Source organism: Eleutherodactylus coqui, chromosome 9 (genome assembly GCF_035609145.1).
Source record: "Eleutherodactylus coqui strain aEleCoq1 chromosome 9, aEleCoq1.hap1, whole genome shotgun sequence".
NCBI classification, from domain to species: domain Eukaryota; kingdom Metazoa; phylum Chordata; class Amphibia; order Anura; family Eleutherodactylidae; genus Eleutherodactylus; species Eleutherodactylus coqui.
In genome coordinates this window covers 117,432,598-117,460,564 of record NC_089845.1, presented here as the reverse complement: position 1 = coordinate 117,460,564, position 27,967 = coordinate 117,432,598, and the positions used below count along the sequence as shown (strand labels likewise).

General features: G+C 41.6%; 1 protein-coding gene across 1 annotated transcript in view; it reads left to right on the top strand.

Annotated features, from left to right (window-relative positions):
* VPS13B (vacuolar protein sorting 13 homolog B) overlaps positions 1–27,967 on the top strand; it is a 968,736-nt gene that overhangs the window by 766,213 nt on the left and 174,556 nt on the right. Inside the window, exons 37-39 of the mRNA XM_066578394.1 lie at positions 17,308–17,510; positions 19,089–19,299; positions 24,973–25,157. Of these exons, the coding sequence (XP_066434491.1) occupies positions 17,308–17,510; positions 19,089–19,299; positions 24,973–25,157 (599 nt within the window). The remainder of the gene's footprint in view (positions 1–17,307; positions 17,511–19,088; positions 19,300–24,972; positions 25,158–27,967) is intronic.

Genomic DNA, 27,967 nt, shown 5'->3' with positions numbered 1-27,967 from the left:
CATGCTTTTTACCAATCTCTCTTAGTTTTCTTGCAGATAATTGGGAGGTTGTCAAACGCCTGCCTAGTAGACAGTACGTACTGTACTTTATATGGACGTCTTTATTAAATATATAACTATTATTCACAAAAAGAACATTTGTTCTATTTTCCAGGATATTCCTCGTCTAATAAAATTTAAAGACATTAACTTGTCTTCCAAAAAGTATTTGCCATATTAATTACCCATTACCTGTTCATCACGGTCCATGTTAAATCCAATTATGAACAAGGCCGCCTTTTCTGATATACAAATGCTTTGGCAGACCAGCTCTCCTTAACAGTTAATAGTCAGTGGAATTCACCCAAATACCTAATTTCCACCATCAGGCCAAGTGATTTTAACTTTGATTGTCATTCTTCTCCAGAATGAAAAAGGTGCGTACAATCCAGGGGGAAATAAAACATTAAATTAAAAATGACTACCTGCAATAATAAGCAGCAGAAACTGGCTGTTTAAAGTGTCCCTAAGGGCTTTTTAACTTTTACAAAGAAATCAAAATGCTCCAGCTCTTGAACAATAGGAAATGAATTCTCTTTCCGTAAACCTGGAGGACAAGCTAAGTAATGTAAATGGCCAAGGGGGATTACGGTGGAAGTGTTGTATGTGGACAGCTAAACAAATTACTAACAAAAGTGAATGAATACTGGGTGTGGGCATCAGGGTTCTGTCAGAAATGACACCCTGACCCAGGCAGTATAGACCAAACGCTGAAGAAAAGGTGGAGACCTCATCAGTCTGCTCACATCTGGGATTGTATTTGTCATCTTGGCATTCTGTGCAAGTGCAAAAAAAAAGTTAAAGGGGATTATCCTGACAATGAAGTGAGTTACTGAATCTTGTGATAATGAGAAGCAGAAAAATTCTAATTCCTCTCTATGGTCCCCGAGGTGGAGGTGCGTTTATAGTTTAGCAAAAGTAAAATGTAGAAGGGAGGAACAGATGGCCTAAAACCCATGAAACAAGACACCATCTAATCCCAGGGCTGAGTACCACTATTAATCCTGGTCACTTCCCTACTGTTAGTTTATAGCAGCGCTCTGAGTGGCTACTGATAAACTACCTAAAAGAAACATGCTGTTTTCATGCAGAGTTTGCAAATGGATGCATATATCTCCTGTGGATGCTTGCCCACAAAGTATTTTCATGTGCCTTTTAATGCAGTATATGCAGCTGAAAACCGTCAAAAAGTTTTAACAAGTAAAACAGACAACAGCTATTATGTCATACTAAATGTGTTATTTGCTTAGATGATCTTCATGATTCTTTAATTAAAAAATAACATTGCACAAGTTGAACATTTTACATTTCTAATCAATAGTAGACTATTGGCCCTCATACTTAGGTTGGGAAAGATAATGTTTCTCCTTAGGGAGAGGACATAGCCTTATAGGGCTATGCATGCTCCTCTGGGAAGTTTATGCAAATGGTAAGATAAAACAATGCCTCTGCAGCAACACATATTAGAAAGTAGTATTCCTTCAAGTCTGATTCAGACCTTTTAACAGGTTTTGTAACAATAACTAGCAATATAAGCCAAAGTCTTCTCCAGAAGGAAAAGATGACCATGCACAGACCAACTTCTTTAGGGTTTTTGCACCTCAACTTTGCAGGCTTCGTGATAGCTTCTAGCTCAGGGCTTCACCTTTTAAGTGAAGTGCTGAGTAGAAAGCAGTTACACAGGGCGAGAAGCCAGCAATCCAGTGTTGTTTTTTTAGCTGACTGGAAAGTCAGCTTAAAAACCTGTAAACGAAAAGTGAGCGATTTTTGTGCATTTACACTGCATAATTATCTCTCAAATTTGCCCGTTTGAACACATTTTGAGCGATAATAGTCCCATGTAAATGACCCATAAGACTAGACAGTCTCAAAATAAATGCACCTGATTAATCACAACAACTGATGCTGGATGGTAAATGTGTAAAATTTCAAAACACTGCAGTCTAACTTTTATACCAAATTTTAGTTGGCTTCGCTTATGCTAAGAACTGCACCACAAATTTGGTGCAGTTTGCCAAAACTTGGGGGAGTTTTTGGCGCCATTTTGACCATGTTCTTTTTTTCACAAATAAATGCCCGTTTGTCGAACACAGCAAAAAAGTATCTAAAAGATATAGGAAATATGGTATAAAGCATATTTGATAGTGTTATGTTTCAGTATGCGCCCAAAAAAAAAAATAGCCCCATTTTATTCTGTGCATGCTCTCAAGCGTTGCTTGACTAATAATGTCAAAATAATATGTGCCCGCATTTAAAACTTTATTTGCAATTCTTGCTGCTGGTGAGAGTGACACCCTCTCCACCAATAGCAAGCATATTCTCCGCTAGACCTTCCCCTAGTGGCTTTTAGGTCCTATCCACCCCTGTTGTTTTTTCTTCATTTAAATTAATATATAGAACAGAAGATAATAGTGCCTCGTTGAATTGTATAGACTCTGGTGAATGGATAAAAATATACTTGGGGTATGTTTATATGTCGCTGATTTGCTGCAGATCTCACCCTTTCAATTGAATTCACATTAAGGGGTGAAATCTGTTGCAGATCATTACCAAAATCTGTGACAAAATCTCCAGTAAATCGGTGAAATGTGAACGCACCTTTAGAATATCTCAGTGGGGTCTGCCGCTGCAGATCCAGCCTGGTGGACTACCAAATTGGGTAAGGTAAAGTCCCCTGGTGCAAGCACCAAGTCATAACGGACTTCTCGGGTGATGTCACAGCGTGACGTTTTTTCTGCAGACTGTCTTTGTGGGGTGGTTTGCCCTTGCCTTCCCCAGCCATCTTTTTTTACCCCCAAGCAGTTGGGTACTCATTTTACTGACCTCAGAAGGATGGAAGGCTGAGTCAACATTCAGTCGGCTACCTTAACCACGCAGGGATTGAACCCACAAACTTCAGGTCGTGAGCGAGAGCTTAGGACTGCATTTCTGCTGCCTCGGCAGAAATGTCACACATAACATTGGCAAAATGCCGCAATTTCGATTGCAGCGCTTTGCCGCGATTTTACTTCTGTTTTCAGCTGTATATTCCTTCGGCCAACGGCATGTTTTAGCTCACCCTATCACTGTGAAAGTGGGAAAATAAAGCAGAAAGCGTTCATAAATTTGCGGCGCTAGCAAGCGCCGCCCAGCGCCGCAAGCGAGCACATGTGCGTGAGGCTTCATTGAAATCAATGGGAACGTTATAGCACTGTAAAAAAAAGGTTGTGTGGGAGTGGCCTTAAGACTCTCCGCCACACGAGTCCCAAATTGGAGACTGTTTTAAACATACACAGCATGGTGGAAGAATGGATGGATCTTGTTTTGGTTCAGCCCCTAAAAATATCCATGCAGAGTTCTCCATAATACAGTTAAGATTCTATTTGTGTTTAGGCAGGTGCCAGAACAATATCCATCTCTATTTCCGCCATTCTCTTTAGTTTTTTTTCAATGACCTCCATATCTTCCATATCCAGGTTGCCTTTGAAGCTTAATAGGTGTCACAACAGATTTTTGGTCTGAAAGAGTACTGTTTATCCTTGTGAAGACCACCGAGATGGCATGGGGAGACTTCTAGGCCATGCAGTGCTCTCTGGGAATCAAGGTATATAAGTCGGAGATGGAAAATGTTCCCATAGCGCCACCTACTGGAAGGTGACTTCTCTACAAGTCTATCCTTAGTCGTGTTACAAGGCCTTTGACTTATAGCTACCTTCCAACAGGTGTTGCTACAGAGGCATTTTTCCATCTCCAGTTTGCATAACAGGATTTTAGGAACATCTGGGCCTATAGACCATTGCTTCTACAATTACCCACATTCTGTAACCATTTGAGTATAGGACAGCTGTACTAAGCTTGACTCATACATGTACTGTGTTTGATATCCATAGCTGCATTTCTAAGTCACTTAACGGTACCGAGCCTGGGTCTTATGACTGGGTAAGAAGAGATGAGCTCATCGTAAACAGATAAGCATCTTTGATATTTTTTCCTCCTTATTCATCAGTAACTTGAACTCCCCATGAACTGTGTTTAGACACAAAACAAGTAAGATTTCTGGCCCGCGTTATAAAATGTAATTAAGACCTTTTGAAATCATGTGTATATTACAAGTGCTCAGCCCCCACTTTTGACCCTACCACAACCAATAAAGTTAAGTCCAGTACAGCCTGCGGTGGATTAAAAAGGTTTCCAGACCACGCTGTGCGAGTGTTTGAAATGTGTGATGGAACAGGCTCTGTGCGGCAAGTGTATCTGCCTTCTGCAAGAGCGCTTATTAATTCACCAATAGATTGCATCTGTTTAACATCACAGCAGCCCAGTTCTTTGAAAGGGAGCTTGTCACTTTAATGCAATTTAGGACTGAGCTTTATGACGATGCTACAAAAAGAGCTCAGATTGCATTCATAACTGCCAAGAGAGCAAAACCAAAATAGGTTGCCTACTACCTAACTGGTTGAGCTTGCTTAATGCATGGCCATATTATATTGCAGTGTTCACTTCATTCCGCTCAAGTTCATAAAACAGGATGTGCTTCCCTGTATAACTGCTTTTTATGTGTATTCTAACACATGAAATTCCATGATTTTAAATGCATTTGCTATTTATTTTCAAGAAATAGGCTCCACCCACCTGATTGCTGTAGTTGAATGAAGAACCACCTGCAAAATTTTACTGCAGAAGAAAGTAGGCTGGGGGACTGTCATTGGGAGCTTTTATCTAAACATCCCTTTGTTAATATGACCTTTATGGGTCACCATACAGTAAATAATATAAATGGTATAATTTGTAATTGCCAAAGCACCGCTTAAGAGGGTGTCTCCTAAAGGCACAACCCCTTTCTTCTAAAATCAGGTGATCAATGTACATCCAGTTCCTGGAACTCCTGCAGTTTAGCTGCTGCTGAGAACAGTATCATCCAGCCATGCTTTATGAATGCATTATTGAAATGAGTGGTTGACTCTGGCTTATATTTAGAGTTCGTTTTGCCCTAGACACTTTTAGTGCTCTCACTTCCTATTGGTGAGTCAGGCTAAAACTGCCAATAAACATTAGATAGCTGTTGGTCAACTGCTTATTACCATATTCCTCCCAACTCCCTCTGATACATAAATGCTATGGCGAGAGTGCATGGGTTTTCAATGGGGAGCAGGAAATAAGCCGCTGTCAGACACCTCTTTTTGCATGTTACTACTTTTGCAGACCTAAAAACCATTAGTTTTTCGGTCTCCATATTTTGAGAGCCATAACTTTTTAATTTTTTAGTTGGAGTTGTGTGAGGGTTTTTTTTTTTTTAGAATGAGCTGTATTTTACAATTTTACTATTTTGGGCTATACACATTTCTTTGTTTACTTGTTTTCCATGTTTGTGTGATGTGAATGAATAGAAAACACCAATTCTGGCTTTATGTAGGGATTGGCTGTAGCAATCACATACTGATCACTTGATTTAACTACCAAGACATAACATGTGGAGCCGCGTGGTGCGGACTGCAGTGCCTGTGGCACCGCCTGTCGGGTGAGTATAGTTTTTTTTTCTTTATTCTACTGCACATAAAGGGGCATTATTTCCAATGTGGGCAAAGGGGGACATCATTACTGATTGAGGCAAAAGGGGGCATTATGACTGACTGGGGTTATAAGGAGGCTTTATTGCTGAGGGGGAGGGGGGGGGGAGATGGGATATTAGAACTGAGTAAGGGTACTCTTATTATTTTGGAGACACTAACAGTGGCACTTGACAATGTGGGGCCTACAGAGGGCAAAAATAGGGGGATAATATTATTGTGTGGGGCACCATATGTGACATTATTCTTACCTGGGGCAATTTAGATGGGAAGATTATTTAGAAGTGTGAAAAATGAAATCAGGTTGCTGGGAAATTGAGTAGCCAAAGATGTCTGTGTGTCATTCTGAAGACAAAAGTTGTGACCAGGAGTAGTTGTCTTGGTCTTTATTCAATAGCAAAAAGCGGTTTGTGCCACCGGTATCCCTTGATTACTATGACAATTTGCCACAATCGGGCAACATTCCAAATGATGATTAAGTCATGGATAAAAACGTTTGTTTTTAATCATTATACAGCTTTCAGCTTTAGAAATGCTTCGTGCATGTATTCCAGTGTTCAAAATTCCAATTAGATTTTGGCCTGATGAGTTGGGAAACTTTGAAATTAAAATGATTGTTGATCAATTTTTTAGCAAAACATAACTTTGATCATTCTCTCCTTGAGTAAGTGTAAGAAAAAAAAGAAAGGGTCTTTTTTGTTTGCTATCCTTTTTTTAGTGGAAAAAAGGGTGCTGAAGTCTGCACTACTTCTCCTTCAATGGAAGTGTTCATACAGAGGCTGGACAGACACCTGTCTTGGATTATTTAGTGAATCCTGCACTGTGCAGGGGGTTGGACCAGATGACCCTGGAGGTCCCTTCCAACTCTACCATTCTATGATCCTATTTTTTCCATTTAAAAAAGGAAAACAGGTTAAACAGGTCTGAAGTGAACATAACTGAACCTAAGAAAACTAATTAGCTTTTTTTCCGTTCTTCTGCTCCTGATAATAGCCGGACATGCCCTACCCTGTTCTGCATGGCAGCCTCGTGAACCATGAAATCAATAAACAGAAGGGGTCTCAATAACTTTTATAGGAGAGTGTTGTGGCCATGGTCTACGACCTGTGCAGAGGTCACTGTGCAGGGAGGGGTAGGAGGTGAGCTGTAAGCATCACCTATTGTGAATATTCTATCCTTTGTTACCTGTATATTGGTGTTATTTTTCATTGTAATGCTGCCTGTAATGATGATGAGATGACTGCTGAGAAGTGATCTCTACAGAACAGGAAGTTTCAGACTATTATTAGGCATAGAGCCCTTTTACATCGCTCGATTGTGAGAATCTCAACAACAATTGTTCAGTGTAAATGCTGCCAGCAATTAAAAGACAAACGATAATTTGTACGCTTATCGTTCGTCGTCCAGTTTGTACAGGCATAAAAGTAAAATAATGATTGGTCTATATAAGCAGGCACTCGGTCTTTTGTGAACAGCTGCCTGTTTACTGTGAATGGAGGCAGGTAGCAATCTGTCCCATTCCACCTCCATTCACTGAGCGATCATCACTTATGTGTGAGAGCACTTGAGTGCCCGACAATCATCCCATGTACAAGGATCTTGAGTGATCATTGTGAAAACTGCAAAATTTTAGGTTTTTTTGATATTCATTGTGACATGGAAAAGTAAAAAAAAAATCACCAAACATTTAAAAATTATATATGTTGAAAATAAAAAAATATTTACACCTTGAATTGTTTTACAATGAGTTTTGTGTTAAGATAACTTTTTGCTCTGTGCTACCACAATCAAGCTAAAACTTGCTGCATATGTAGCTTGTTTATTTTCTGCTTCATCAGTCCGTGAAGTAAAGGTGCATTTACCCACAAAGATGATCGCTCAAAAGTCATCTTTTGCATAAACTACTACATGGTACTAATGCATATTAGTACCAATTAGTAGTGTGTGAGCCGCCAGGAGCTGTATTCAGAGAACAGAGCACCCACTGTTCTCTGAATAAATTCCCTTTGTTCTGTCATGGGGCTGACAGCTGAGACAATGTAATCAGTGCTCCCCGGGCAGAATACAGCGTGCGGTCCTTCTTATCAGCTGTTCTGCCAAACGATGGATTCCATGCCGAACTGAAATTCATTGTTCGGCAAAAAAGGGAAAGAAGGGCACATTTACACGCAACGATTTTCGCTCAAAAGATGGCTTTTGAGCGATAATCGTTGCGTTTAAATGGGCCTTTACAAGCTCCTTGTTGGTTTTTTACTCTGGTGCCCAAGGGGAAACATTTCCAGACTTAAGAGTTATGTCATGTCATAGGCATACCATGGGGCGTAGATATGAATCACCATCTGCATCACTGTTCACATCCTAACTGCCATGGTTTCTGTTATCTAGTTCCCTGGTATCCATGCCATATCTGCATCTTTGTGTTATAAATGACGCTGGTATGAAGAGTTTGTAACCGTCAATGTCTTTGTTAAGTAGCAGCTCCAAAGTAAACAGAAGGAAGGAAAGAACAGCTGAGAATGATTATTTTCCTTCAGGTTACTAGTTTATAAAATGTTATTTTTGTAAATAAATTGTCCGCTTCTCTCTCAGAGGAATATAGCCAAGATTGAATGCAGTGCATTAGGGCTCCCTGCCCAAAAGAGCTTAAAGGGGTTGTCCCGCGCCGAAACGGGTTTTTTTTTTTTTCAACCCCCCCCCCGTTCGGCGCGAGACAACCCCGATGCAGGGAGGTAAAGAAAGCTCACCGGAGCGCTTACCTTAATCCCCGCGCTCCGGTGACTTCTCTACTCACCGCTGAAGATGGCCTCTTCCTCCGTGGACCGCAGCTCTTCTGTGCGGTCCACTGCCGATTCCAGCCTCCTGATTGGCTGGAATCGGCACGTGACGGGGCGGAGCTACACGGAGCTACACGGAGCCCCATAGAAGACTGCAGGAGACCCGGACTGCGCAAGCGCGGCTAATTTGGCCATCGGAGGCCAAAAATTAGTCGGCTCCATGGAGACGAGGACGCTAGCAACGGAGCAGGTAAGTATAAAACTTTTTATAACTTCTGTATGGCTCATAATTAATGCACAATGTACATTACAAAGTGCATTATTATGGCCATACAGAAGTGTATAACCCCACTTGCTGCCTCGGGACATCTCCTTTAATGGATATTACAATAACTATTAGCTTGAGATATGTGTTGTCTTGCGGACAATCTCTGAAGCACAGGCATGTAATGTGAGTTGTAGGCTGATGAATTGAATTAAAAATTCTGAATATCCCATTTATAAATAGTTTCTTTATCATATCCTAATGGTAAAGGGCCCGTTAAATTCACAGAATATAATGAGTATGGTTGGATTTTCATTGTAATAATGATGCTATTTGGGTTAATTGTAATAATGATGCTATCTGGGTATAGGTTACATTTCCTAATTCTCAGATTTTTGATCTCCTTAAAATTAGGAGTAGTAAATGTGTTCCCAAAAAATACACTGCATCACAACAAAAATGCCACAGCATGAAAGGAAAATGCGACACCATGAAGATTGTGCCACTGGATTATGCCATGTTCAGGGTTTGTTCAGACAAATTATGCAAATGATACAATTTTGAGCCGATCACATAATCGGGAGCATGATAAAAGGTGATAAACTGTCTGGGAAACTAAATTCTGAGATGTTGCCATGCTCATGGACACTGTTTTGTGGTGTTTCTTGTGTCCGGGTAAACATTAGGATTGAAGATGGCCCTAAGACACGTTCAAAGCCATTACATCAAACAGACAAGTTTACTAAAGGTTTCATTGTATGACCATGTACAGTCGATTGGTGTTTGCATTGTATTGCGTCAGAAACTTAACGGAACGCCACAACCATGGTTCGAATTTGGAGACCGTGGTCAGCGGAATTAAATAGCTGTCATGACTGTATTGGCAAATGGGGTGTCTCCCACTACTTACTGATGAGCTTGTTTATTGGACCACAGGAGACATGCAAATGTTTGAAATGAAAATAGATTGTTTACTAGAGATGAGCGAACGTACTTGGTAAGGACGATTTCGCAATCGAGCACCGCAATTTTTGAGTACTTCACTACTCGGGTGCGCTGTGGGGCGGGGGGGGGTGCAGAGGGGAGTGGGGGGTAGCAGCGGGGAACAGGGGGGAGCCCTCTCTCTCTCCCTCTCCCCCCCACTCCCCGCTGAAACCCCCCGCTCACCCACAGCGCACCCGAGTACTTTTCACCCGAGTAGTGAAGTACTCGAAAATCGCGGTGCTCGATTGCGAAATCGCCCTTACTGAGTACGTTCGCTCATCTCTATTTAGAACTTAATTATCTGTGTGTTTTAGATCTTGTTTTGAACATTTATTCATAATGTTGGACTTTCTCTGAGAGTCAATGTATATTAGTATGAGGGCATAGTTAATAATACCAAGTGTTTTTCCTGTATTACATCTGCACTCAAAATTATTGAACCCCCGCCCACCCCCCTCCCCTCCACTGCTGATTAGGTTTATTTGCCAAATTTACAAACTTTCAGCAAACAGAAAAAAATTAATCAAACAAGAAGAATTTAAACAGCTCAACACAACTAATATAACAAGTTGTTTCTCAAAATTCAAAGCAAAATGCCACTTTTAATGGCTACTGCAGTCTCAAAAATATTTATTCCCCTGAACAGAAACCCTCATAAGAGTACAAATATGTGAATCAGGTGTTGTCTCAAGCACACCTGATGCAACTAATGCCCCATTTAGACACATAGATAACGCTCAATATTCGTTATAATGATAAAAGTGAGCGATGGTTTTGCTTTTAAAATGGACGTTTTTTTCCTAATGCCGAGCTTTTCAGTCATGTTATCGTTGTGTAGTGTTTGCATTGAAAACTCCCCTAAAATCGCTGAACGATGTCATTTTGACCAAACGAAAAGCAAACAGCCGAACAATGGATTTTAAGTGGACTGAAAGACCACGATGAGCGAATCTTTAACGAAAACTGCACGACGAGTGCAAGATAGACACAATGATTATCTCTTAACCCCTTTAGTGGCACGCCCGGGAAATCTCCAGGGCTTGTTGCACTGACCATGCAGTTAAACCCCGGAAGATTTCCGTCGACAGCTCTAGTGCTGAAGTGCTGGCCAGGACACACAGTTATTGTGCCACTGTACACGTTTGCCACTTCGAATTACCTCAGGGAAATGCTTGTTGTGCTGACATGGTAATATAAACCTGCCACTGAAAGGGTTAAACGATGGCTTTTGAGCGAATTCGAGCAATAATCCTTTTGTCTAAATCAGCCTTAATGAAGGACTTAATTACTTGCATGAAGTGTGCTTCGCATAAAACATATCAAATAACTGTACTGCTTGAGAATGGTCCAAAAAGTTGAGAGTTGCCCTTTTACATATTGACATTTTAAAATTATGTCCAAATGAGTTAAAACACTAAAGTAAAGGGTACTTACCCATTCTTAGCCCCAGCTATCCCGGTCTGTGTTCACAGCAGAAGTCAGGTGGCTTCTGTCTACCAATCAGAGGCTGTAGTTTCATTGCTCCGAACTCTAGTGAGTGTTGATGCCAGGAGAATGAGTGGTAATGCAGCTTCTGATTGGCAGGCAGCGGTCACCTGACTTCTGTGAACAGAGACCAGGAGAATCGCAGAGTTGCAGTGCTGGATCACTGAGCTGAGGATGGGTAAGTATTCATCGATCTCTCGCTCGAGTAACTGCTGTACCCGAGCGTGCTCGCTCATCTCTGGTTGTAATATTAAAATTGTAATTTGTATGTACACCAAATTAGACTTTATCAATACACTATTACTTAAAGGAGATTGTCCCCTAAGAATAACCTTTTCCCATATGCCCAACTAGGGCATATACATGTTATAGAAGGCAGGTTCTCCACTTAGGACCGCCTGTTTAAGCTAGAGAAAAGAGCTAGTAAGTATCCCCAACTTTCCCTTTGGTGGACCCAGCCCATCCATGTAATTTCAGATGAATGGCCACCTTGTAGCACTACAGCGGCTGCTACAGGAAACGTGTATGACTGGCAGCAACTGATTGCTTTGTTACAAAAAAAGGTTGTCTTCATCAGACAAGCCCTTTAATATTGTAGGGACATTTACATTTTTAATTAAATATAGAATACGAATTAAATAAAGTTAATTCTTGAGCATAACCTGGGCTCTGGCAGGAAGACTTCATGAAGAATACTCATGAAATTACTACACTTGTTCTGAACGATCTTGTGCTTCCTGGCAACATGGTTATGCTAGCAAGAGTTTAATCAGCTTTATCCTAAGCTGCTGCTTTAAAATAAGTTGGCTCATACTTTCTGGCATCAAGTTACTTTTTATGGAAAATGGCATTTTCTTCATTGTCTATATTTCAAGAAGTATTTTTTTTATTGTGTTTTTAAATAATTTTGCCTCTGGGAGTGAATGTAGTTAGAGAAGAGGCGCTCATGCCAAGCAATGCTTTTATGCCTGATATAACTGTTCTCATGTATCAGGGATCACAAACCACTGCAAAACAGTCATTACTTTGGGTTTTGCTCACATATAAACAGTGTACCACATGTATCTCTTCCAGCTGGCATGAAAAATGGGGTTTATCTAATCTTAGATGGAAGCTCTGGTCTGGCTGAAGCATAGCGGATTTAGAAATCTCAGCTCGTTGAAGTGATCTTCAGGATTGGGCGTTAGACACTTGATATACTGTGGTTGTAATTTTTAGTTCATGTATTTTATTGGGCAATTTAAAACAAAGAAAATACAGCGATAACAAACCATAATGGTCGGCAGCATATACAAATCCAACTGTTCTTTATAGCTATACTAGTAGGTTTAATTCTGTGAAAGGTATCAAATGATAATGGGAATGTATCAAATGAGAAAGAAGAATATGGAAGGTGATTAAGGTGGGAATCAAATAGCAGACTACTATAACTCATTATTAAACAAAAAAAGGCTCTGTCATGTGCAATAATATGTAGGTATTGGCTACATTCAGCAGATTTATCACAAAGGAGAAGTTGCCATTAGGTTGCATCTTTCTTACTCCAATCTCACCAAATGTAGAACAACTTGAAAATAATTGATTACTATAGTCAACATGAAATTTTTGCATGGTTGGATTGGCCTATTAGATGAAGCTGTGGTGGACCCAAATATGACACAATAAAGGTTCCTAAAGATCAAGCAAACAACAACCAGCTGACTTTGGAACCAATTACTTGTCATCAGGGTCCTACTTTATGGGATAATTCACAATTAACAGACACTGACTGCTTTTGTACTGCTTTTGATTTAAGAAAAATCTAGCACCTAGAAGAAGTTCTTGGAATAGATTGTGACTAGAGATGAGCGAACGTGTTCGGCTCCGCCCCTTTTCGCCCGGACACCGAACTTCGCGAGGAATTCCGTGTTCGGGCGAAAAAAGTTCGGGGGTCGCCGTGGCAGCGCGGGGGGTTGCGGCGGGGAGTGGGGGGGAGAGGGAGAGAGAGAGGGCTCCCCCCTGTTCCCCGCTGCTGCCGCCCGCGCCGCCGCGCCTCTCCCCGCCCCCCGGCGCCCCCCCGAATACTTACGCGCGAACACGGAAGTCCTCGGAAAAGCCGGTGTTCGGGTGCGTAAGTGTTCGTTAAGAACACGTTCGCTCATCTCTAATTGTGACATTGATATAAGTGATTACAATATCGGAGCCAAAGAATAATTTATTGTGGAAAACTTAAAGGGAGTGCCTTGTTGTACCGCCTCTAACTTGGATGCAAGATGTGATACAGGCTCTGTATGGAATCCTGCGGTATATCGCTCCACATTTGCCGTACCTGAGCCTCTAGATTGTGTAGACTCGTAGGCTGTCGGAGTTTCCATTCCAGATGGTCCCAAACATGTTGGCGAAGAATTTGGAGACTGGGCAGGCTGCAGGCATTTGGCAATGTTGTTAAGGTATTCATGTTACACCCTTGCCGTGTGCGGCCGAGCATTATCCTTCCGGAATATGCCTCTTGGAAGCCGCCATGAGAGGCAACATATGTGGTTGCAGGATGTCCTGAACATATCTCTGAGCTGTCATGGTCTCTCGTACCACTACTAGTAGTGATAGGCTGTCATATGAGACTATCACAACAGCAGAGGGGGCAGTGTGTTGCTCCACAGCAAAGGCAGGATTCATGCACTCATTTAAAGGACTCCAGAGACAAACACGGCCATCGTCAGTGCTCAAACTAAACCTGGATTCATTGTTGAAGACAACCTAGTTCCACTCCATAGAAGTTCAGTTTTGTTGCTCATGACACCACTGCAAACAGAGGTGATGGGTGGGTGTCAAAGGCAGTACATGTAAAGAATGCCATGAGACCAAATGTCCTGCAGCCTACTGCCTATAAATGGTTCTGACTGATTCAGGGGCCTGTAATGATGGTGCCACCTGTATCTGGATGGTGGACAACGAAACAGTTGAAGCTATTCATGCTTGTCAGATGATCCTCTTCACTGTCGGCGGTCGCCATGTGTGTGTGCACTTGCACATCCACTACGGTAGTCCCAACACCTCCTAACAGTCTGGTCTGAATGGCCTAGGTAGTGGGAAATTTGTTGATACAACCATCTAGCTTCTCGCTTTCCAATAATGCACCCATGCTCAAACTCTGTTAATTGAGCAAAACTTCTCTGATTGCATCATAGAGGCGTGTCTAGTGGTCAACAAGCTCTACACAAGTGGAAAAAGTGGTCCAATGCACACAATTAGCTGCTCAGAGCAGTTTTAATCTAATTAGACCACAATGCTAATCATTGGCATATCTGCCTGAGATGTAAATAAATGCCGAGTTTTGCAGCAAAATTACAACTCCTTCTAGGTACTTGATTTTTTTTTTCTTTACAAAGAGTGTATATCTCCTCTACTGTAGAGTTAATGGCTTACAAGAATTATGATTTGTGTTTTATTTTCATGCTCTTCCCTGTTTTTTTTTTGTACCTCCTTATGCTGCTCTATTCTTTGAGTTTCGGGACTTGACTTAGTGCTGTGATTTGACTCCATTTGCAAGTTATTTTTTTAGTCTTACTAAACTTTGGCAGTTGGTCATCATTAGAGATGAGCGAGCATACTCGATAAGGCAAACTACTCGTGCGAGTAGTGCCTTATTCAAGTACCTGCCCGCTCGTCTCTAAGGCCTCATGTCCACGGGGAAAATCAGATCCGCTGCAGATTCTCCATGGAGAATCTGCAGCGGGTCCCTCCTGCCCCGCGGACATGAGCGCCGAAAATAGCAATTTAAAAGAATTTACCTATCCGGCGCAGGCGACGAAGCTCTGCTCTTCCTCACGGCCGGATCTTCATTTTCGGCCGGCGGATGAATTCCTGACGCCGGCGGCACGTCGCCGGCACGTCGTCGACGTGCCGCGCGCATGCGCCGGGCACATCCGCCGAGCCGAAGCAAGGGAGATGCGGCCGTGAGGAAGAGAAGAGCTTCGCGGTCCGCTGCGGGTGAGTAAATGCTTTAAATTCCTATTTTAGGTCTCCCGCGGATCCGGACGGCTTCCATAGGCTTCAATAGAAGCCCGCGGGAGCCGACCCCGCGGGAGACCCGCATGAAAATGGAGCATGGTCCAGATTTTTTCATGCTCCATTTTTTTTTAAATCACTTTTATTGACGATCCGCGGGTATTTATGTACCCGCGGGTGGTCAATGCATCCCTATGGGGTGCGGATCCGCATGCAGGAAATCCGCTGCGGATCCTAAATCCTATTTTCCCCGTGGACATGAGCCCTAAAGATTCGGCTGCCGGCGCGGGTGACAGGTGAGTTGCGGCGGTGAGCAGGGGGGAGAGAGGGAGAGATCTCCCCTCCGTTCCTCCCCGCTCTCCCCGCCCCCTGCTGGCACCGGAATCTTTAGAGATGAGCTGGCAGGTACTCGAATAAGGCAGTACTCGCTCGAGTAGTTTGCCTTATCGAATATACTCGCTCATCTCTAGTCATCATACTTCTCAAATTATTACATCCCCAGCCTTTCACATACACAGTTTGTTGGTGGCATAACTTCTTAATGGGGCTGTTTCATGAAAATAACCCACGTCCGCATGCCCTACTAGCTCATATGAAAGTCAGAGGGGAATGAGCTACAAAGGAGAGCTGCTCTGGGGAATTCGAGCCATACATGTTTTACATTTATGGTCATTCAGTTGAGTAAGTTTTCCTTCAGTGGCTGCTTTAGAGAAAACACCTGGCTGGCCGCAACTTTCACAGGCTGGGGTTGCTGATGAGATAACCTTAGTTCATGTTGGCCATTATATCTCCCAACATCAGCATATTTATAATATTACTGTATCACTATTATTGATTCATGAATTATTTTGTGCAACATGATTTTGATTATTGGTGCTGACGTTTCTTTTCCATCTCATTATACTGGGATGGAAGACAAGTTCCTTAGGCAGCTGCTTAAGGTTGAGATATGCCTGATAACTCGATTTTTAAAAAGTTCCTATTGACAGTTCTGCTTTCATCTTCTGCTGGATACAATTTTAGGCTTCGTGATTTTTACTTGGTCATTCCCTTTGAGCTTTTTGATAAAATCACTTTGCTCCTTAGTTATATTTTCATATGTTTAAACCTAAATGACCAAGAGCAGGAAGGTATCAGCTTCGGTATTTCTGTATCTCTACTATCTATTTAGTAGAATCATAGGTCATGGCGTTTACTGTTACAGTTTGGATGGCTTTGTTATAATTTTTGAAAACGGGAAACATCTGTATAATGTATGTGGCCCTGAGGCCAGTTTCTCCCTCTATTATTCCAAGAGATCTGATTTCACAAGGTCTGTCCATTGCTTGATTCTGCAAAGGTGCATTCAATTCAGTGCAAGACACTATAAGTTTATATTACTATGTGGGTTAATGCAACGATATCCAGGTCGCATAAACCAAGCCTCGAACCCCTGAAGGACAATGGTCATTGAGGAAATAGAACAGCTACCATTAATATCTTTGTATAAATAATGTGGGGGAATTTACCAAGGCAGTTACAGCAGAAATTTGGTGGAAAAAAGTCACAAATTTTGATGCACACCTGTTTTGCAAAAATTGTAACTTTTTGCTTTTTTACTTCACATTTGCCAATTTTTTTTCAAAATACGGGCAAGGCTTTTAAGAAGTGTGTGTGGCCTCAGCAAACCATAATATATACTATAATTTGTGTCAGAAATTGCCATAACTTATAGCACAAATTAAGTTTGTTTGGTGCACGGAGGCCAGAGATATGCCTAATTTATTAAAAGTTTTGTTCCTCTTAATATAGGCACATCTTACTGTAGCACAGCTTATGTCAAGATAGACATAGGAAACGCCTGTCTTATAAATTTTCCCCTATGTTTTTCAGTTCATAGTTAGTGTAGTCAAGTACAGAAGATAATAAAGATTTGATGACGATTATCTGAGGTTTTCAACTCAATATTGCCAAGTTTATGTATGCTATAGGGCAGAGTCCACTTATATGAGCCAGTATGGAGAATTACTGCATTGCATGGTCAGCCTTTCATTGGAATGGTCTGCCCATAATACATTTTTCCTGCAGTGGCCACTGAATGTAAATAATGCAATCGTGCATCTCTTACTTCATGTTCTCCCAAATAAGTATATGCATTTTAGTTCAAACATGTCTTGTCTTGCACATGATTATTATGCTGATGTACACATAATATAACTGTTTCTCTTTGGTTTTCTTTTGTCTGCAGAGACCATTTCCGGAGCAATGTTTACTCTCAACTTAAATGACTTCATCCTAAAAACAAGCTTGAATGAAAGAAGCAGGAATTTGATTGGACCACTTTCAGGTTCTGTTAGTCTTGAAGCCAGTTGGTGCAAGCATAGTGGGGACCCTGGCCCCCAACCCACAACCCCTAAAATCTTCCTTGATGTGAGATGCGGGTTGCTACAGGTGGGTTTGTTGTTAAATAATAATCTAAAAGTTCATTCCATCTTGACGGGCCCCTGGGCTTATAGTTTTATGATCACTTTTAGATGCCATTGATCCTAAATAGGAAGATTATGTGAAAATACAGCATACAACCTTCAGGCGTGTAAATAAATGTTTCTGGGGCATATTAGATCTGAAAACACTTATATTGCACAGAGATATTGTTTTATTACAGATATCAAGCTGTCATATATATCCATCGCATGGTTATGTAGTGATGTAAACCAGCATTCATAGATATGCAACTATACAAATGCTTGTTCTATAATTGCCTAACAGTATCCCATATTCGATTCCCTGGTACGAGGTTAAAAATTCTCTATTTATTAATTAAAACCAACATTTTTATGCGTTTTGAGGTTGGTGAACCTCTTCCTCAGTACTTGCTGGGAATACACATCTGGATGCTGACTGTGTATCTCGCAGAGAGAATTCAGCAATGTTTCATTGGAAGCGCTGTAGCGTTATTTAAAATGCCGTTTTGTCGGGAGTGAGCAGGTAGAGATGGTACAGGCTCTAGCTATCATGTGAAGAGCTGATGTATCATGAGATTGATAGCACAGCGGAGAAAAATCTCAACATCAAGATGGTGCCTGATAAGCATCAGACAGGAGGCTGTACTACAGGAAATGTAGAACTGTGTTTTCACTGGAGTCGCCCTTTAAAGCATGTAGAACCCACCTTAGAGTAGTTTCACACATAGTTTTTGTGGCAGTTTTTGAGCCAAAGCCTGAAATGGATCCAGCAGGAAGGAAAATTGTAAGTCCTCCCTTTACATTTCCCATATCTTTTCAAACCACTTCTGGCTTTGCTTTAATTAACACAGAAACCATCATTCTGCAGCCAATCAATAGCACTGCTCGAGCAGTGGAACACTTAAATGGTGGATGATGGTTTCTTTTTTTCTCTTTTTTTACACACTCATCTGCCCCTGGCTATTTTTTTTTTAACTTGGGAAAACCCCATTTTGTGAAATAATTCATTTACAGTGAACAAAGTCACTTGTGTAATGTACTGTAGCGTGCGTTCACACGTCAGAGAATTTTTTGCAGGTCTTTAGCAGATTTCACCCTCTCAATTGAATGCAAGTATTTGATAAAGGGTTTACTAAAGCAGACAGCCCTCTAATTTTGCTGGACCTAAGTATCAGCAGTTTGACATGGTACAGAAGTATTTTGATTGACTGATCTATGAAAATACACATGAAGAAATTAAATGTAAAAATATTTCACGGAGCGGAGTTTAATTTTCACAGATGGCACCCTAGTTATCTTGTAGATAATAGTGGTACCTTTCATTTGCTTCTCTGGACAAATTATTGGTGTTGATATTAACCAGGATTGGAAACAATAGCAACACTGTGCTGAGAACACGAGTCAGAGGAAGTTATCTCTTTCTTTATAACATTTCTCATGAACTGTGAACGAGACCATGCCAAATAAAATATCTAATCAACGTGAATAAGTGGTGTTTAGATAACTTCCAGATTCAGCTGTATGTTTTTATACCTTTCCATAGCTAATAATGTTTTCTTTCTAGGTTTTCTGGGGTCAGGAGAACCTGAATTGCTTAACACTTCTGAATGAACTTGTGCAGGAATACCTGAAGAAGGAGCCAGGGTTGGGCACTGCAAGTTCCGAACAACCTCTTCTTCCAGTCTCCCCTGTGATTAATAGACCTTCAACCTGTAAGACAGAGCATAGCTCTGATGATTTGAGAACTGGACTTTTTCAGTACATACAAGATGCTGGTAAGTCAAGGACATCTCAAATATGTTTCTCACATTACCGTTTCTTTGCTTACTCAGCATTCTACGTCACAGAACTTTCCATAAGTTTCATTCTACTGAGGACATTATCTCCATAGGGTTTGAATGTCTTCTCTGTGTTTGCTTGGGGGTCTTCTCAAGATCCTAAAACATGATCATTTTTAAAGAAAAATTCCAGGTACTTTGAATAAAAGAACACTAAAACTTGAAACAAATGATAAGAGAACTAAAGAAAACGTGGCTACAGTTTTTGTTAGTGTGCATGACTCTCTGCAAGAGAAACCAGGTAATCTTGTAGATATGATACCTTTTAATGGCTAACAAAAATACATGATGTTACAGCAAGCTTTCAGGTTCTTCTTATTGACCCTTCATCAGGCTTCATTAGTCGAAAGCTTGCTGTAACATCATGTATTTTTGTTAGCCATTAAAAGGTATCATATCTACAAGATAACTTGGTTTCTCTTACTGAGAACAATCACACTTCACTCTACTGACTAACACCATACCAAACCTTTTTTTTCATTTGACTCTGCATACTCATTGTGGGTGTAATTTCCTCCTCCATTCAATTTTTTTCTCAAAAACATAAGTTTGGTAACATGTTATCCAGTAGAATAAAATTTGATTGTTCCCAGTAAGACAAACAAAATAATCTTGTAGATGTGATACCTTTTAATGGCTAACCAAAAGAAATGATGATATAACAAGCTTTTGAGCCTTCTTGGCCTCCTTATCAGGCTTATAAGCTTGAAAGCTTGCTGTTAAATCATTTCTTTTTGTTAGCCATTAAAAGCTGGTGTATCTACAAGATTATTTTGTTTCTCTTGCTAGGAACAATAACATTGGTCTCACAGATTGCAGAACTGGGCATGACTTAGCTAAGAGGACTGGCTTAATGGTCCAGGTATATCTTATTGCAGACAGAGCAGATGAGAGACGTTCCATCCGCACTCAATTGCCTTACAGTGTGATACAGGATTGTAAGGAGGAGGAAGTGAAAAATTATCAAAAAATGACTAATCTTCTGGGACACACATAGCAGATTTTTTTACTTGTTACAGTTTTGATTGCAATATGAGAAGGAATAGGAGAGTGCGATATTGAGAAGAATTACTATTATTTTTTTTTACTCCTTTGTATAGTGCACACATATTCCTCAGTGCTGTATACAGATTGTCACCACTTAAATCAGGCGCTTTTCCCATGGGTGCTCGCAATCTATATTTGTCTATTAGTATGCTTTTGAAGTGTAGGGCGAAACACATAGAAACGCAGTGAGAACATACAAACTCCCTGCAGATCCCTGGTCGGATTGGAATCTAGGACACCAGAAAGGCAACAGCGATAACCACTGAGCCACAAGGCTGCCTTACTATAGCTAATAATGTCTGAACTACTGTATTTATTTATATTTTCCATGTTTTTCTGAGACTCTTCGATACAATGTGCATAGTAGAAACTGCAACTTCTTTCCTTGGTCTGTGGGAGGGTCAGCTTGCTTCTCTGCCTGTTTCTTATCCTGTACAAGTTGTGATGTAACATGAATAGGATTTCCTCATAAACTGACACTGTGCTCTTTCTTTGATCCAAGGTATGCAGAGAAGCATGATGTAGGACATATAAGAGGCATTTTGCTCCTGTTGCATCAGGATTAGGTTGTATTTACAAGGCTGACAGACGAATTTCATCCGATTTGAATGGGTTTATGTACCTGAGCGCTTTTATATGTGTTTTTTCATTCAGATCAAAAAACTGCAGCATGTCCTAATTTTGTTTGAGACTTGCACAATAATAGCATATATAATGTGCGGAGTCCAGCACCTCGCACAGCATCTCGGGCGCAATTCACATTGCCCATGTAAATACAGCCTTAACAAGAGAGCAGGGCAGTGTCTGTGCAGGGAGGAGAGTGTAAACAATGCTATATACAAGGCTGTTTGAAGAAGATGGACCCAGTTTCAAAGCAGTAGATTTCACAATGGCAACATGTTACAGTTACATCAAAAGTTACAAACGGTTTAATGAGTTATCACATTTTACTAACCATTTTATAAATGCTCTATGTGCCTTTCAACTGCTGTACAGACAACACCGAGACGACAGGTGATTTTGTCCCAAGTGTTTTTTTCCCCACTGAAATCACTGTTGCCATGATTTTGTTTTTGAGGTCATCCAGATCAGTCACTAATGGTGGCACAAAAACACTGTCTTTGATATACTCCCACAAGGAAAAGTTGCATGGTATATTATCTGGGGATATTGGGGGCTAAGAGTGTAGTGCCAAGTCTTGAGGTCCCATGCCACCTATCCAAGGTTGATTTAGAAAATGCCAGACTGTCAAAAATGTTGAAATGTTCATTAATTTGTGGAAAGACCCAGTTCTGCAGCACGTTGAGATACGTTTGTTTTCCCCAAAAAAGAGAGGGCCATAAATCTGTCCAATAAATGGATCAAAACAATTACAATTTTGAAGAATTACGCTCCTGCTCTAAGTTTTGTGTGTAATCCCCGTATGTGCACATTATGACAGTTAACTTTACCGCCTTGATAGAACATTGCTTCATTACTAAAAATCAAACACGGTAAGAAGCTGCCATGATCTGTAATGTCGCATCACTAAATTCTACACACTTTTGTTTGTCACATGTACAAGCTGCAACCGATATGGCCTCATGATTAATAATTGCCTTAACAGACACCAGACAGTCACATGAGGGTTAGCAAGTTCTCAGCAGGCACAGCAAGTGGATTTGCGCCGCCTACGCAGAAAAATCTCTTGAATTCTTCTCAGATTTTCCTCAAGAGTGCATGGTCATTCTGTGCTTTAGCCATTCGTAAACGGCCTCTTTCTTCAAATTGTTGGTTTCAATGACAAATGCTCTTTGACATTGGCGGATGAATGTCAAAACATAGTTGAAATGCAAGCTGCAACGCAATTACAGATTCAGTGTTGCTGTCTTGTGGGGTGGCCGTCTTGCTAAAAACTGAGGCTAGGGGCTGTTTCCGCACCGAAGGAGGCATCTACGGTAGCATTAATCATTTGCAGCTCTCTGCCTCACCCTTTCATATGGTAAGAGTTGTAATCATGGGCAGTTTGTGATTGCAGAGATACAGTGGGGGAAAAAAGTATTTAGTCAGATACCAATTGTACAAGTTCTCCCATTTAAAAAGATAAGAGAGAGACCTGTAATTGACATCATAGGTAGATCTCAACTATGAGAGACAACATGAGAAAACACATCCAGAAAATATTATTGTCTGATTTTTAACGAATTGATTTGCAAATTATGGTGGAAAATAAGTATTTGGTCACCTATAAACAAGCAAGATTTCTGGGTCTCACAGACCTGTAACTTCTTCTTTAAGTGGCTCCCCTGTCCTCCACTCATTACCTGTAGTATTGGCTTCTGTTTGAACTTATCAGTATAAAAGACACCAGTCCACAACCTCAAGCAGTCACACTTCAAACTCCACTATGGTGAAGACCAAAGAGCTGTCAAAGGACACCAGAAACAAAATTGTAGCCCTGCACCAGACTGGGAAGACTGAATCTGCAATAGGCAAGCAGCTTGGTGTGAAGAAGTCAACTGTGGGAGCAATAATTAGAAAATGGAAAAAATACAAGACCACTATTAATCTCCCTCGATCTGGGGCTCAACGCAAGATCTCACCCTGCCGTGGGGTCAAAATGATCACATGAATGGTGAGCAAAAATCCCGGAACCACACGGCGGAACCTAGTGAATGACCTGCAGAGAGCTGGGACCAATGTAACAAAGGCTACCATCAGTAACACACTACGCCGCCAGGGACTCAGATCCTGCAGTGCCAGACGTGTCCCCCTGCTTAAGCCAGTACATGTCCGGGGTCGACTGACGTTTGCTAGAGAGCATTTGGATGATCCAGAAGAGTATTGGGAGAATGGTCAGATAAAACCAAAGTAGAACTGTTTGGCAGAAACTCATTGTGTTTGGAGGAGAAAGAATGCTGAGTTGCATCCATACCTACTGTGAACCATGGGGTGGCAACATCATGCTTTGGGGCTGTTTCTCTGCAAAGGGATCAGGACAATTGATCCGTATACATGAAAGAATGAATGGGGCCATGTATCGTGAGATTTTGAGTGCAAACCTTCTTCCATCAGCAAGAGCATTGAAGATGAAACGTGGCTGGGTCTTTCAGCATGACAATGATCCCAAGCAAACCAACAGGGCAACGAAGGAGTGGCTTTGTAAGAAGCATTTCAAGGTCCTGGAGTGGCCTAGCCAGTCTCCAGATCTCAACCCTATAGAAAACCTTTGGAGGGAGTTGAAAGTCCGTGTTGCCCAGCGACAGCCCCAAAACATCACTGCTCTTGAGGAGATCTGCATGGAGGAATGGGCCAACATACCAGCAACAGTGTGTGCCAACCTTGTGAGGACTTACAGAAAACGTTTGACCTCTGTCATTGCCAATGAAGGATATATAACAAAGTATTGAGATGAACTTTTGTTATTGACCAAATACTTATTTTCCACCATAGTTTGCAAATCAATTAGTTAAAAATTGGACCATGTGATTTTCTGGATGTGTTTTCTCATGTTGTCTGTCATAGTTGAGGTCTACCCATGATGTCAATTACAGGCCTCTCTCATCTTTTTAAGTGGGAGAACTTGTACAATTGGTATCTGACTAAATACTTTTTTCCCCACTGTAAAGCAGTTCCCAACTGGGTCTGTCATTTTCAAACACCTTGTAAATGGTATCGTTTGAGACATAGTGGGATGAAGCTCAACCAAGTATATTAGTAGAAGAGCTACTTGGCTAATTTAGTTACGTTCAAACAAGCTCTGCAGGCCACTATTATTAATATAGCCTACCATACTGTACAGTTTACATCTTTTCTTTACAAAGGGAGTTTGCATGAGCTATACAACTGTATGGCATACAGTTGCATATGCCTGGGCTATCTGTTTGACTTGATATTGGGAGAGTTCCCTGCATATCCGCTCAATTTTTGAAAAAAGTTAAGTGTGCATAGAGCCTTACTGTTCCTGTTGCTGAAGAAACTATTCTTTGATACGGAATTGCTAGATATTTCTTACATTTGACTCCAGAACTGCGGAAGAAAAATATATATTTTTGGCACATTTTACTCGAAATGTAGAAACATTGTATTCACTATCGTTTGTATTAACCCCAGTGAACCTTTCAAATGCTACACACAATAGGAGCAGCTTTTTAACCCTTTGCAATCCAATTTTCGATTCAGAGTGTCCCAGGGGGCTTTCTCTTTCTGCCATTATACAATGGTGCCATCTGCTGGTTAGAGCCAGTACTGCGGTATGTGACATGCTGGAGAGGCCCCCGACAACAGAGCGGCCAGTAATCTACAGTAAGAATACCCTGCCGGACGTCTTCCAACATCAGAGCTATACGGCCTTCAATCAGAATGTCTTTAGACATCAGACAGCGAATTGGAAAGGGTTAAAAGACAGTTTACCAACCTGCTGTGTGTGTACAGGCACAACACTGTTCATAAAGATGGTGTAACTTTCGTTGCCACTGTATTCACCTGCATATTTTATTTATGGTATCTATTATGTGACTTTATTATGTCTCATGCTCTATTGTGGTTTCAGCTTTGCTCATTTCTGCTTCTCTTTTTGGACAGATGCTCAAAAGATGCCTAATGCCTTTGAAGTGGTGTTCTACAATGAGACAGAAGACAATCCTGGGATGATGCTTTGGAAATATCCAGAGCCAAGAGTTTTAACATTGGTGCGAATTACTCCGGTGCCTTTCAACACCACTGAAGATCCTGATATTAGCACCGCTGACTTAGGAGATGTTCTGCAGGTCTGTACTTCAATATTGACTATTATTCTTCGTGATATATTAACCCTTTAGTTGATGGCCAATACGCCTTTTACTGACCTCCCTTATGGGCTTTAAACCTGCCTCACTAATGGGCTTTAAAGCGGTGGCTTGGCTGACTACTGACAGCCAGGCTACTGCTGTAACTGCCAGTACTGGAGAACCCTCAGATCCTGGCAGTTTAAGCTGTATCTAGTTTTTTATGCTGAGATTCTATATTTTATTGGTTCTAAAGCAAAATGTAAACAGGTGGTTGCAAGTGATAAGCAAAATGAACCAGTAAAACTGTTGAGTACTGCAGAAAATAGATATGCTTATAACCTGTTTCCATTCATGAAAGAAGTACAGAATGTCAATGGAAGTTCACGTAATCGGCGTATCAATTGTATTTGAAGTTTGTATTTCCATGGAGCACCTAATATGATGATTACATAATGTCATTGGAAGGCAACACATCCTAAGTGTTTCATGGAAACTACTAAGTCAAAACAGACTTGCACAGTAACAGCTAGTGATGCAGCTAGATTGGTGATCGAGTTATCGGGGACGCGAGCTACAGAAAAGAATAATTACTGTGAGGAGTCTTAACGCCAGATTATATATCAGGGACATGTAAGGTAAATTTTTTTTAGAAAATGTTAAAAAGGTAAGCATGAAAATGGTAAGAAGCACATAAAAATGTGCTATAGCATATTAAAGCACAGGAAAATGGAGTAAGTCCAGAGTCGGGTAAAAAAAACTTTTTCTCTTTATTATCCCATTGGCTTTCTATTGTGATATACGTTTTTTCACATATGACTTGATGTATATGATTAAGGGCAACATGCTTGCCTGAAACATGTTAGACAGCACATACTCCCTGTTCCTCCATGTCTGTCTGGATTGTTTAATAAAGAGAAAAAGGTTTTTCACCCAATGTTGGATCAATAAAAATTTGAGTTGCAAAAGTGTACCTGCCCACTAAAGCCGCTTTGTCGGCTCTCCTAACATGTCTTCTGGATTTTCCATAAAATAACCATGCTGAAGCATCTTTTCTTAGTTCTGTGCGTTGCGTTGTTACCCTGTTACCCTGTTAGGAATAAATTGAGAGGTGGGTATTATCACTAATAAGGTATGGCTCTTCGCAGTCTGAAATTGTTAGCACAGATTGGACAGTGTGCATTAATGCAAATGAGCGATTGAATAATGCCTCTGCAGCGCTCTCTGTTAGAAGGTAGCTTTCAGTGGGTGACACTGAAGATGCATTTTTCCCATCTCCCATATGCATACTGTTATGATCGTGTGGGCAAACTGAGCACGGGGCCCACACGATCGCGACCAAAGGAGGACTGCGTACACACACGGGTTTCAGGCAAACTGACCCTGTGCTACAGGGGAGGAATGGCATGGCCCTACCTAAGCGGGGACAGCCCAGCGGACTTCGGATCTGGGCCCTAACTGATCCTAGGAGCCTCGCACCAGAACAGGACACATTCACATGCCACATGACAGGGACTGAACCACAGGACACACAGAGCCAGAATACATAGCATACAGCAGCCACAATGCAAGCACTAATAGCAGATGATAAGCTGAATATAAACGCGAGGTGTTAGTTCGTACATTGGCCAATGAACTAAAGCTGCAAGCCCCGGCAAGGCCCCTTGTAACTTGCAGTCCCTACACTAGCAAGACACATCTACTTGAGGGCCCTAGAGGCCAACCTAGAGCAGACATAGCAAACAAACTCAGCAGACCAAATTGACACAAAATAAACGTACAAACGGACAGCAAGCTGCAACAGAACAGAGAACAGGTAACAGGACACATGTCAGATACATCCAAACAGTACAAGACCAGCTTCAGATTGACCAGAAGCTGGGTTTATATGTGAGCCCAGACCCAGGGGATTGGCTAGCACGAAGTATCACACGCAGCCAGCTCAATCATTAACCCTGAGAGTGCTGTGCTGCTGGAAGCACAGTAGTACAACATGTCTAAGCAGCACACGTAACACATACCTTATGTCTAAGAAGAGCATTGCTTTTCCCAATTGGAATAAATTATCACTTCACAGTGTTATACTTGTAGAAGAATTGTGCTACTTAAAAGGAAATTTATTGACACCCAAGACCCCACCAAACCAGCATATATCCTCTCGTGGGAAAAAGAACTAAATATTCAACTGTCGGACAGGGATATTAAATACATTTTTTAATTTTTTTAAAGTTTTGGCTTTCCCAAGCCTAGGTTGAGCTGGATATTTCTATAGTTTACTTTAATATGGTAAGTCTCCCTGGAAAAAGGACATGCTTAAGGCCTCCTTCCCACGAGCGTGACGGGCTCCGCCGCGTAATATTACGCTGTGAAGCCCGTCACGGCGCCCCCCAGAGCCCCTATACTTACCTGCGGGAGATAGCGTGAAATCGCTTCCCCGCCCACCGCCGCCGCGTCACCGCCCGTCACCGCCCACCGCCGCCGCGTCACCGAGCGTGTCACGTGACGCGGCCGGCCGTGTCACGTGACGTGGCCGGCCGCGTCATATGGCGTCATATGACGCGCGGCGGTGGGCGGGAAAGCGTTTTTTCACGCTATCTCCTGCTGGTTACAGCGGGAGATAGCGTGAACGGACGGCTTCCATTGACTGCAATGGAAGCCGTCAGTGCGTACAGCCCGTCCTCACCCGCAGAAAATAGAGCATGCTGCGGGTGAGGACGGGAGAAATCGCGGTGCGTAATTCCGCGCTGGAATTACGCATCGTGAGCATTGTGCTATTAGGTTCAATAGAACCTAATAGCTGCGGGCAACGCAGC